Below are 13,475 nucleotides of genomic sequence, written 5' to 3' on the forward strand. Positions count from 1 at the left end.
AATTTCTTACAAACTAAACAGTCCCCAATCTCTACGCAGTCTTCATGGACCCACTTTTTGTAACAAGTAGTTTCTACCTAGTCACATTTAGGTTCTTTTTTATCGTAATAATGTAGTTCACATATTGCACAGTATTTGTCATTTTCTGCATCAGTCGAATCCTCGTAAGAAATATCTACGTTCTCAAAATTTGTTCTATATAGTAGTACGAGCCACCTTCGCCATTCGAATGGCTTCCTCCAAACTTTCTTCGGACCAAGCAGCACGGTTTTAAGTTCGTACGTACAACGTAAAACAGCTCGATGGCATTAAATAGAAAGAGTTATAAAAATATGAGATATGGCATACTATACCGACAAACATCTGGCATATTACTCCACACGGCCATAAAAAGAAAGATTAAAAGTCTCTCCCCTAAGTACATAGTTTTAACTGATGTGTGAGAGGTTATAAAATTCGTTTGCTAGTATACTTTATCATAATCTACTGATTTTTTGTATAACTGTCCACACAAATGTATAATCTGCATTCTACACAGATACGGTGTGAAATTAGATCAAGACGATACTTTGATAACTTACCAGGATTTACTGAAAATAAAAGAAGGTAAAAGTCCAAATCTATTGTCGTCTTAGCAGTTAGACTAAATTGAACGAAAGTAGTGCAAATGTAGCGCTCCCTGCGCATTATTTAAAAAATCATTGAGAAGTGGCATATTACCCCGAGTGACCCTATCAGGTGTGAATTACTGGGGGGAAATGAGACACTCGGAAGTATCATTTTGGTTTACGCGAGTGTCATCATCTTTAGAGAAATACTGGCTGAATGCAAGTTGCTTTTGGAATTTTCAAAGTACCTGAATCAGTCTTGCAAGAGTTTTGATGACAACTTGCGTCAGACCTGCAACGATTGTCAACGAGAAACGAAGAATATTTTTATTTTTATACGGAGGAAGACGCAACGCCAACGTTTAAAAATATCCAGATTTTCCCTACGCCCCCAAACTGAAATCCAGTTTCGCGATTTCATCGTTCGCCCTAAATGAGTGAATCATCCCCGCGAAAAGAACTGGGACGGTGTTGTTTACTCCGTGCCTCGTGCCCGTCGGCCGAAAATCTGGTCATCGCTTCGATGCTCGCGCGCAACACACCGTGACGTTACGCCTCTGAATCATCGCCATAAAAAACGCAGGAGAAGCCTCGAATTTATATATTTTGCAGTTACGTCAAACTCGAGGCGAGCGGTTCCCTTAATTATACGAGAGAGGCTTCCACCGTGGCCGAGGAAAACACGATTCATAAAAGCGCCTTTGTATGCATCGTGTACACCCACGTGCCTACTTAACCCCCTCCCCTCAACCCCTCCTGCTCTCGCTCTTTCTCTTCTCGGGCAGCAACGTGGATGCTGGCTGGTATCCCTCCAGGTGAAACTGTTTCCTGTGTCGTAAGCCGCGTCTCTTTCGCCTCAGAAGCGTCCCTCCTCACTTTCCCGCTCGCTCCCTCCCCGTTTCTCTCTCTCTCGTCGTTTTTGTTCTCCCCGCCCTTCGCGTCCGACGGCATCTTCGTTCGTCTTCACGGCGAATACATAATTTATACATATATTCTGCCTCGGCGTTTCGAGCCGCGTTGCAGTAAATTGTTGCTCTTTCCCTGCGCCTCCGGTTCCACCTTTCGCCTTTCTCCCGCTGTTGCGCAACCACTTATTCCTTCCCTTCACGCATCGCCCTGTGTTTTCCACGTTTCCCTGACTGATGCACTCACTCTTCTTCGCTCATCCGAGGATGTACATAAGCATTCATTATGCTCCTGTTCAGGAAAGTGGAGACTGTGGAGACACTTTATACCACGTTAACCCTTTATAAGCTATGGATGGCTTCAAGAGCAGCCCGTGCGGTTGACGCCCATGTGCGTTCAGTGGACATGGATGTGAAGTGGAGCAGCGAGATTTCCGCACGCGGAGGAACGCAAAAAGCGTCGAAAGCATCAGGAAGGTTAATTACGCCGGTTTATCGCGCTGGTACTGTTTCCCCTTGCGACACGCGCAGAGGAACGATTTCTCTCGCCCCCTCCCCGTGTCTCTCCTGTTCCCCCGCGACCCCTCTGCTGGAAACACGGCGTCGTCTTTCTCTCGCAGCGCGGTAATATATCTGGTCGGCGTGGGCGGCCCACGTGGGTTTGACAGCTAAGCCCACGGAAACTGGTTACACCCACAAGCGCGCAGGTCGCGTCGGGAAGAGGCACACGCCAGGTAGGCGCGCGCGCGCGAGCGTGGCATCGTCGATGACGCGACCGATCTTCCCTCGTCGCGGACACGTGGCATCCACAGACACGCCACGTGACCGCTTTTAACGAGCTTATACTTTATAGGCCATTTCCGATTTATGGAATCTCAACCTTCCTCCTCTACCCTAACCAGACTTGAGATTCCTAGACGAATAGCCATAGCGGGGGAGTGAATACTCGGGCTCCTCGATCGAATGGGTTTAAACATTAAAGGAACGTTTGGTCCCCGACTTTTATAGTCTTCCAAGAATTTCTTCGGGTAAATGTGCCTTATTTCGGCCCCTATCCGATAGTCAGCCTTTTTGGAAATAAATTGCTTAGAAATAAGAAATTAGGAATAAAATCTTATATATTCAAACAAAATAATGATCAGTGTACTCTCTCCTTCGAATGTGGAAAGTTTCGTGCCTTTAGCGGTAAAAATATGAACTGCAGAAAGCTTTATTGTGTGGGCGATTGGATGGTCGACGACTGGCGAGTCAATTTGAATTAATTTAGTACTATAGGCGACACTTGGAAATAGTGTATACCAACACTAATACGAAGTTTTTTATGTTCAAATTTTGAATACGCGATTAATAACATTCGAATGAACTTTTCGTGAAATTATAGTTGTATTTAAACTTAGGTTAGTAAGTATTTTTGAAGTGGCTGACTATTGGCATTCAAAATATAAAGAAAACTAATAGTTAGCCGCCCCGACTCACAGTGGTTCCGAAGTGCCTTTTTGTGGATAAAATTCCGTATCTCAGTGAACTCTTAACCGATTTTGATCTTTTTCTGCTCGTTTTGTCGGGGATTAAATTTGCTAAAATGTCAAACAGTAGTTTTCCAAAATTTTCTTTGGGCATTAAAAAAAAAATTCTGAACTCTTGGTTAAAAAAATAAATCACGGTGTTGACTTTCTGCAATATTTCTGAACGCTATTAGGTTCTATAATCATACATTAAATTGATATTTCAGACGGTTCTGGTTGTAGTAAACTCGGTAGACATTCCAAATTTTCAGCCATTGTAAAGTTGTATTTCAAACATTCTGACACCTGTTTTATGTTTCCGCTATTGCCAAGTACCAATTAAAGATTTTACGTAAAAAAAACTGCTTAGATAAGCAAAATCTTATCAAATTAGCCCCAAAGATTGTTCTACTAAGGTTTTCATCCAACTTCGTCAGAAAAAAAAATAGAAAAAACATGTTTTGGTCGCAATTCAGGTATTTGATATTGTAGCAAATTTAATCCCCGACAAAACGAGCAAAAAAAAAATCAAAAATCGTTTGAGAATTGACGGAGATACTAGACGATTGGTCTAGTAGTTGGCCGTTATAATTTAAATAATTAGAATTTTCAGAAAAAAGAAATTTTTAAATTTTCAGTACACACATCATGAATTTTGAACCAGTTAACATTTTGAAGATTAACACTAACTATACTATAGGGTGGCAGATACATATATAACCTGATAGAAGAACCTGGCTGACTACTGGCACATGAAAGGCTGGAGTTAGGATTTTACTGGCTGACTATTGGTGAAAAAGACGTTTCTAGGTATTTTACATATTTTAAATAAAAATTGTTATACTATTAAAAAAATCATCCACACATTTGAAAAATAGATACTTTAAAGAATTTAACTGTCAATGACGCATTTAAAAAATAGTATATTAATAATAACTACGCGTAACATGAATTTTCGCTTTCCCTTAAATGGCCGACTACTGACACAGTTACTCCACATACATGTAGAGCTTGCGTGTGAGAAAAATTGAGCGAAGTGTCAGAGAACGTTGACCAGTTAATGGGATGTTCCACGTCACGACTAGCTCCTCTGAAATAGCCTTCCGCAAGACCGTCAATCGTGATATATCCGATCCACGCCCACCCAGCTATCGGAACCATATTCCTATGTCATTAAACAGAGTGATCAGTAGCGCTCGCTTACGCCAACCTCCACCCCAGCGCGGACGACGGAGCGACGAGTGGGCATGAAAACAGCACCCTGCCACAGTGTTGCGCGACCAGGGGCAGAAAAACGGCACTGCTCGGACAAGCTAAGCGCGTCTAATAAACATAAAGGAGGCAGGGCCCTCGTTCTACCCGCGTTACCCTTTTTCCTCCGCCATTCCCCGTGCTCGCGCGTCGCACGGCACGGCCTCCTTCGGCCACCCCTGTGCCCACCTCGCCCAGCCGAGCCGCCGCGGGCGAGCGCGCACACCTTCGCGGACAATTAATTTACCTCACGGCGTAGCCCGAAGTCGCGAGCCAGCAGACGTGGTTTGCGGCCGCGGCCCTCCAGAAATGGAGTTGGTTTCGCCGGTTAAGATACGATCGTGTACGTACGGGCACACATCCTCGGCCGCGGCGCGTCGAGAAAAACGCCATAACTTCGAGTCGTATATGGCGGCAATGCACAGGTGCATGCCACCGTGCATCTACCCTCCCCCTGTCCCGCTCCGCCCTTCGTCCACCCTCCCTGCGAGTAAACCCTTCCTCCTCGTCCCCCCGTCAACGACTCGATCGAACGTGCGCGTAGAATGTCAATTGTTTCTCTCTGCCCTCTCTCTTTCACTCCCTCCCTGAACCCCCTCGTGTTTTCTTCGCTACGCTCCCCCCCACACCTCTGATCGCTGTCTTTCCCCTCGGCGAGCGAGCGGTGACGACGGCTCGTCGATCCGTCTTCTCGGCTTTTCGAGTAATTTGGCTGGGAGAAAGGTGTTGAGTTTGAAGGGGTGCAAGAGTGATGGGTAGTGATGGGACTGATACCAATACTATTGATGATATTCAATCAATTCGATACCATGGTACTCAATAGGAAATATCGATGCGCATCGAAATTTTAGGTACTTGGTATCAATTATCGATGCCGATTCTTCTTCAACCGATACCGTATCAATACTATACCGAAACAATACTATACCGAATCAAAACCGGTTTGATACTTTACGAAAAAATCGATATTCGTTTGATACCTTACGAAATTATCGCTACTTGTTTGATACCTTATGAAATTATCGATGCTTGTTTGATGCTGTACGAAATTATCGTTATTTATTTGATAATTGTGTGATCAAATGGCAAAACCTGTTATGATATCTACTTGAAAATATGTGTACAATTCAGAATTTGTGGATATTAAAATTGAGGGGCTCAATGCAAATGGGGCACACGTGGGTTTTTTTTTGTATCAACAAGTAGCTCCTGCAATCTAGAGTTTAATCTTCCAACTTTCTGTAAATTCATAATATTCTGGCATGCGCCTGTTTGTCACTGAGCCTACTCTGATCTACAAGTTTAAAAAACCTCTCTTAAGGTGCAAATCCATAATGAAGCAAAAATATCGTGTCTTACATGAGACTTTAATCTTAATATTTAATCCTAATTATTTTATTATTTTTTAATTATTTCGTCATTGTTTCACGAAATTAGGCTCTCATGAGACAAGTCTTATGATATATTTTCAAAAATCACACCTCTCGCGACTAGTTCCATTATTTATATTTAGTTGTTGCTGAGATTTTCTCTCTCGTGATAGAAAGGTCTCATGTAAAATCTATTCGTGGATTCGCTTTTTAAGAATTCTAAATTTGAAATGATATCGAAGTTACCAATGAGGAAACAAAGACGGAACAAAACATCCCAAGTCCATCACACTGAACAACCCCTTTTTCTCTTCTCCTACAACTCACTTCTCCCTCTATCATCTGCACCGACGTCAGTCTCATTGGAAACCCGGTTGCGATACACCGTAGATATCGCGAACCCGGTGTTCCCTGGCCTCTTTCTCTCTCCCCCGCTCGCTCGACGTCCTTTACCCCTTCTATTATCCTCCGCCCCTCGACTCCCCTCGCCCACGTTGTCGCTCCGTTGCCAAAGACGAGTGGTAACGAGTCGATAAAAAATAATTAGTATGTCCGTCGACTCGGTGCTTCTAGAAATAGACCGGTCCGCATAATCATCCGCCGATTCCGAGACCGCTTTGGAAACCTGCCGGTGGCTTTGCGAGAAGGTGACACCGCTCGCCGCTGCCGTCGGTGTGCTGATTCGCGCGCGTGCGCGCACGACACGCGAGCGCGAGGGAATTCGCGAGATAAGGGGCGATTAAGGGGTGCTGAATGGAGAGGGGGTGCACATAGAGGCAGCTCGTTTGCGCCTCGATGATATTTATTCTATAATTGGTTTATGAGCTTACAGCTTGTTAGAGCATGTCGCGGATAATGATGGCTCGTTAGGGACCCGATGCAAATGGAGAATCTACAACCTTTAGGTTGCAAGGATTCTCTAGGGGAAATTGCCCTTTCTCTGAACGACGCTTTGAATGAATTTATTTGTCTGCCTGCTGTGTTAATGCAAGAGAGTGATATATGGTTAGACAGATGGGGTAGTAAACACTTTGGCAATGACGGTGATGTCTTTCTTTTGTTTTGTGTATTCTAATGGGGGTGGAGTAAGTGAATTAACACTTTGAGGGACGGGTCATTCCACGCGAAGTCGGACACTTTTCGGAGTAACATTTCGGATTTTGTAGTCTTTAGGGATATATATACATATTTCATTTGGCCAATTTTAAAACATCCACGTTTTTCAAAACATGTCCATAAAGAGGAAAAACAGGGCTTTATCCTCCTATTTTTCCAAATTTTTAAAAAGGTGCCTTCAACTATAAAATTGCATTTGTTTAGAACAATTACTAAATAAATGACCAAATATTCGTTTTTATTAAGTGAAATAATTTTTATTAGGTACTCTTATACCTGCACTGCAAGCACCCAAAAGGTCATTTTTATCAGTTCATTAGTCTAACAGTTATAATTTTTGGAAAAATAGTATACACTATATTTCAAAGAGCTGTAACATCCACAATTTTGGACATTTCGAAAAATCCTTCTAGATATGTTCATATACCCCTAAAGACCACAACATATCCAAGTTGCACCAAAATCCGAGATGTCACACCGAAAAGTGTCCGACTTCGCGTGGAATGACCCGGACGCAAGGTTTTGACAAATAACAAATACCCCTTAAAGCGTAGAAAGCGAGATCCTTGCTGGGTTGGTTCTCAAAGTAACATTCTGGGACGTATATAGGTACTTATGTACCATCGAGCATAGCAACAAAAAACTAGTATGCCATTAAAAACTAATATCTCATTTCTACCCACTAAACAATCCTATTGAAACAAGAAATCACTCCACTGCTAGACCCAGGAAGTAAGTCCAAAAGATACAAGAATCCCCCTCCTCTTCGATGCAACTAACCAACCCTATTTCCTCCCATCCCCCACCGAAGCTTGCCGTCGCGTGACAAGCTGAACCGTCCGACAGCGTGGAGGAGGACTTCCCCAGGAGGCAAGGCGTGGAAAGACGCTGAGGATCGGTGGACGACTCGCTTGATCGCGACAGGATGGTGTAACGCGCGAGGCAACGAAAGACGCGTGCGTGTCGTGCACGGGATCCAGCGATCCTTCCTTCTCCGTCGATCGCGTGGCTTTCTCCACGGGCTCGCGCTCGCGCTCTCGCGGCACGCGGTGAGAGTTGAATTTATGAATGAACGAGCGAAGGGCGAGCGTGGGCTCGCCCACGCGTTTTATCATAATCGGGACCTCCAGCCTAGTCACGCCTGCCATAACTGCCTAGGCATAGAGCAAGGTTGCTGGCGCGGAGCGTGCCCTCGTCGAACGCGCGGATGAATGAAGCCGCGGCCCATTCACCGGGATTATAACGATTGCGAAAGCACCCCTAATTTATTCGAAATTTCGTGTACCATCGTCGTCTGGGATTAATGGCCCGTGACCACGCGACGTCGCGCGTAGATCGTCGAGCGATACCGTCTTACGCAAAGTCGGATGTTTTTATTGAGCTGTATCGGCAGAGGAAGCTGCTTTCCTTCTTCCTGGATTCCGATGACGCTAGGAACGATTACGATAGGCGTAGAGAAGCGTGAATGAAAGAACGAAGGGCACGCGTGGGCTGGGACAACCTACGAGGAAGGTTGCTGATGAAACCGAAGCTACCGCTGTGGCGACACTGCTTCCACGGATTCGTGTCGGCTGAATGAAATCGTCAACCGTTCACCGTTCTGAATGGCCCTTTTCGTGTCGCCAAAGCAGCGGGAGCTTCTTAATGACTCCTCAAAGTCGTGAGGATGTCTCTTGAGGAAGGAAATATAAATCATTAGACACAAGGAGTAGACGTATTTAACCTGTCCCTGACTTTAAAAATACTGTTGAATGATTCTGATGATAGATACTACTCCACTTTTCAACGAATCCAGTTGCTGCTATATACAGGTCCCTTGTTATTATATACTTTATACTATTTATCCCTGGATTACGACGTAGAAACACTCGCCGTTACCATCGCTAACGCAATAATCACTGCTAACAAACAACGTAAACACAGTTCCGCGACAAGTTGCATCACGCTCGACCAATCCGAAAGCGCGCCGCAACCGGTGCATCTGAATACCCCGCGTGGGTGTCTCTCGACGCTAACGAGTCTAACGTTGCGTCGAAGGTCAAGCTGTCATGTTCGAACGCTTCCAACTGGACGTTCGATTGCACCATCTCGCGACACCGACTCCGGATCAAGTGCATCCAGCGAACGCTTCCTCTTTCCCAAACAATCACCTCAGGCAACTCCCTAAACACTGGCCGGACAGGAACACGTTTAAAGGACGATCATTAAGCGAGAATCCAAGCGGATGGGAGCAGGAATCCCGTCCGGTGTCCTTCCCTCGTCGCTCAAGTCAGCCCTGTCAGCCCGACGCGAGGAAAGAGCCGCGGGGATGAATAATCCATGGACCGGCGGGCTCGAAGACAATGTACGCGTCCCACACAGGAATTTCAGGTGTTTCGACTAACGAGCGATTTGCATGGAACAACGAGGACGGGCAGGGCCACGGTGGACCAGGGCGAACCAGTTTCGATTCGACCCGGGGATACATTCGTACATAACTCTTTAACGCGCGTAACCCGACAGAGGCCTCGACCGCCTACCTTTCCTCCTCGTTCCTCATTCCCGACACGGCCCGGCGAAAATACGCTAATTACGGTTAGGGGCTTCTGCGTTACGAGCTGGATTACGAACGGCCACCTTGGAAGGCTTCCATGCAGAATACGCTTGAAACGTTCAGGGGTATCTCGTAATTGCAGTGATCGACGCGATGGACAGGTACCGTCTTCGTGATTGTGATATGCAAGATAACTCTGAGGGAGAAGTTCGGTTTTATTTGGGATTCCGGGTGTTTTGGATTTCTGAAGATCTTGTCGAAGTGGATGGACGCTTTGGGGTGGAGAAATTGTGGGAAATGGTGCACCAGGTATTTGACAACTCTGTGCCGAGGGAGTTATTTTAAATGCAAGAGAGGAAGTTGATTTGGGAAATATATTAAAATTGTAACGAAGACCTCACTACACCTATAATTTGAGTTAAGGGGTCATGCTCAGTCAGGAGACCGAAAAAAGGGTGGTCTTTGGAAATTTTTTACTCAATAGCTATAACACATTTCTCAAAAAATCTTTTTTCCTTTTAAGCATTGCATCTAGTACCGTGCATCGTAATTTTTTTATTTAAAAAAATTTAGCAATAACTAAGTTATTGTCCATCACTCGAAGGTTCTCTAAAAAAAAGGCTTCTGTGGTGACCACTGCTGCTCGAAAGTCAATCATTTAAAATAAAAAATTCAAAAAAATTTACGTATTATATTATATTATCTAGTACTTGAACGAAGGATTTTTGGAAATATTGATTTGGGTAAAAATGGTTGATGTTTAAAGTAAAAGTTTCAATTTTTATCATAAATCGTGCCTGATCTTCGTCAATTACAAGAAAACTTAGCATCGGATAAAATAATTCTTCCTTCAAATACTAGATAATATAATATAATAAGTAAATTCTTTTGAATTTTTTATTTCAGACGATCGACTTTCGAGCAACAGTGGTCACCGCAGAAGCCTTTATTTTTAGAGAACCTTCGAGTGATGGACCATAACTTAGTTATTGATAAATATTTTTAAATGAAAAAATTACGATGCACGGTACTAGATGCAATGCTTAAAAGGAAAAAAGATTTTTTGAGAAATGTGTTGTAGCTTTTGCGTAAAAAATTTCCAAAGACCACCCTTTTTTCGGCCTCCTGACTGAGCATGACCCCTTAAACCAGGGACTCCAGGCTCCCGCATCTCCCCCCTCAAACTACCCCACGTGTGTGGTCGCATTTACACGATAAACAGATGCACTCCTCCCACCGAAGGGCTAAACACGACCGCTGAGCGCAAGCAGCTCCTGATTTTTTACCAGGACCTCGCCAGGTAATTAAACGTTGCGCTGATTTTCCTGAAGGTTTCCCGCGAGAGCATGGGCTCCCGTCGACAAGCGCGCTCCTCGGAATGCGCGTATCACGTGCAATTATCGCAACCACTGACAGGTGGATGGGATTTCAACGCGAAAGGAGCACGGCCAGAAACAGGAAAAAAAAAGGGAGAGCAGCGAGCGCGCGATTCGCTTCCTTCGTTACGGAAATTGCGCGAGACGTTCTGTCACGCGTTTAATTCCCCCGTTCTCCATGCTGCCCTCGCGCAACGTCGCCCTGGAATAATCGCGCCCGAGGAAAATAATTAGCTGCTTTAACGATGCCACTTAGAATTCCCCGTGAAAACCAGCTGCCAGCGTTCGTGGAACGTCAAACTTCCACGTGATATTATGTAGACGCGACGAATGGTTCAGGAAGCACTCGACGTTCTCACGATTCGCTGCTCAGCGGGCTGGAGAATGGTGGCCATGGTAATTAAAGTGTACAACTATATTCTGAAATTTAACGTGCAACGTAACCCTTCCACTAATTTCAAGTTTATTAATAATCCTCGAAATCTGTAAACGCTTTTTTACAGCTCTCTTAATAAGAACACTGGATATTACAAAGCTTATAGTAATATTTCAATAATTCGTTAATCACAGTGATCAGATTCCTACAATTAAAACAAAAGTAAAAAGATAAATGGTTCTGACGTTACCTTTATCGCGCTTGATGCGTCTGCAAATGGCGCACATGCGACGCCCGCAGTGCTGCCTCTCGGGCTTCTGCTCGGTGTCCAAGGTAACCATGGTTCACAAATGGAGTAACAAATAATCTCTTTCTCGTATTCAAGCACTCGTAATGTATTACTGCACGCTCCTTCACCGGGAGCCCCTAGTCATCGCGACGATACCGTTGCTCCGCGACTCCTCGAGCTTCAACACTGTCGCGGAACGAACGGCCCGCGAACTTTTCAATTCGAATTCAGCGGGGGCTGAAATCTGCGCGTTATCACAGCTGGTCTTGATCTCCACGGCCACTGACTAGATAGAATCCTTCTGTCTCGGGAACGACGTCGTCGGCGGAAATTCGCTTCTATCGCTCCACACCTCGTTCTGTTGCTCGATGACGCTCCAACGATTGGCGGTCCCTGCAAGTCCACGATTTTTACCATCGATCGCCCCGACGACGATCGACAGTCGATGCCCAAGTACTGCAATTACTTCTGGCAAATTTACTTGGACGAGTTCCAAGAGATTCGCACAAAATCGCCTGATAGTTTGCAGTACTCGGTCAGCTGCGCAGTCCGCTGCTCGGTCCTCCTCGTCGTTAGGGCCTCTGCTGGGGCTTGTTCCCCGACACTTTTACGAAGCCCGGTACACGGTCACATTTCCAAGCACCGGTCCGCTTAATTAATCGTCAACATTTAAACAATCGCCCGTTGTGATGTAACACTTTCACCGTGGCCCTCTCCCCTCTTAATTGCGCCGCGCGGTGGTTCCGTTTGAATTTCACGCGCGTTTTCTCCTGGTCTCGGGGCCCGCACGCTTGGGAATTGATTTCACCTTTATCTCGTTAACAGCGACCGTCCCGTCTCGCGTCGATTCGCCGACTAAACGATTCGGGGGGATAATTGCGAACGATGGATGACAAGATGACGAATCCCCGGCGCTCGAGCTCTTTTGCGTATCGATGCTCGTGGCAGTGAGTAACGATACAATTATGCTATCGAGCGGACCCCACCTTGGATAATAGAGCTGTCGTGTGTATTGCCCCATGACTGAGGCAGTTAAAAATCATTACTGCTGAAATAGGGATACCTGAAGGAACTTCTTTTACCTTCGGCGAAAGAGCCAGAAAGCGTAACTCGAGAGTAGCGAGTATGTGTCCTTAAGCAGATTGTAACGCGCGAGTTTCAGATGTAGAGATTCAAGATTTAAGAGTTCTTTACGTTTATGATAAAGTTATTTACGTTTTAACATTTACACCGTGGTGTAACAGAGTTGCAGAGTGGATATATTAATAATTCCCTAAAACTTGAATTAATATCGATAGTATAACTAATTAATTATTAGCAGTCGAGTGTGGTAGTTTCCGTCTCATCTATCTCGCGGAGCGTCGCTGGGAGCAGATCCTCGAGCCTCGAGTACCACCGGCCAAACGGTCACGGCTAATTAAGCTTAATTCAATTTAATTAATCCCCGATCTCCGACCCCGCAGGGCCGCGGGCAATTAGCGGTAAGAATCGTTCGGCCTAATCGTCTCAAATTAATAGAGCTCGGGGTGGCAGCGTCGCGGGGACGCCTCGTTTCTTTCTCTCGTGCTCTTGTTCCCTCGACACTTTTTTCTCCCATTCCCTCCGCCGTTCGTTTCGCTTCTTTGAGAGGCGTGGGCGGCGTTCCTCGCTGCACGCCTCGAAATTACGGTGAATTATCGACGAGCCGGGAAACAGCCGGACGAACGGGCTTCGAGGAACTTTCGAAAACGTGAGAGGCACACTTGCACGCCGGCTGGCCATTCAGAAAAATCCTGGGGAGTGAAAGCAAGCCGAAAAAATACTCCACAGTGGTAAAAAGATCCTTGCAATTATTTCCGCGGGACCCTAATGTTATATCGTGTAATTGCAATCATCTCTTCTAGATTTTCTAAACTTATCAAATCAACCTAACCCAGACCCACGAGCACACGTATTAACAACTGCCTATTCTCCTCAAAGTCAGAGAAGCTTTCAAAGAAATAAGAACACACAATTAGCTGAAAATAGACCCGAGTGGCGTAATAGGGATAAGCTAGGCATAGCCACGATGAAAATCATGAAATTCCTAATAGTCGACGCGTGAGAAACTACACTTAGCGCCGCGTTTCTCGAGCGCTTGCAACTCGAACCCCTCGCTGCTGGCGGA

At 45.3% G+C, this 13,475-nt stretch overlaps 1 protein-coding gene across 5 annotated transcripts in view; it reads right to left on the reverse strand.

Annotated features, from left to right (window-relative positions):
* Window positions 1-13,475, reverse strand: part of LOC143371112 (uncharacterized) — a 381,457-nt gene that overhangs the window by 38,046 nt on the left and 329,936 nt on the right. Inside the window, exon 1 of one of the 5 annotated variants that reach the window (XM_076816029.1) lies at window positions 11,291-11,594. The exons of the other annotated variants lie outside the window; for them this stretch is intronic. Within the exon in view, the coding sequence (XP_076672144.1) occupies window positions 11,291-11,381 (91 nt within the window). The 5' untranslated portion in view covers window positions 11,382-11,594. Of the gene's footprint in view, window positions 1-11,290; window positions 11,595-13,475 lie in introns of those variants that run through there. 5 annotated transcript variants of the gene reach the window in all.

This window comes from Andrena cerasifolii, chromosome 1 (genome assembly GCF_050908995.1).
Source record: "Andrena cerasifolii isolate SP2316 chromosome 1, iyAndCera1_principal, whole genome shotgun sequence".
NCBI lineage: Eukaryota > Metazoa > Arthropoda > Insecta > Hymenoptera > Andrenidae > Andrena > Andrena cerasifolii.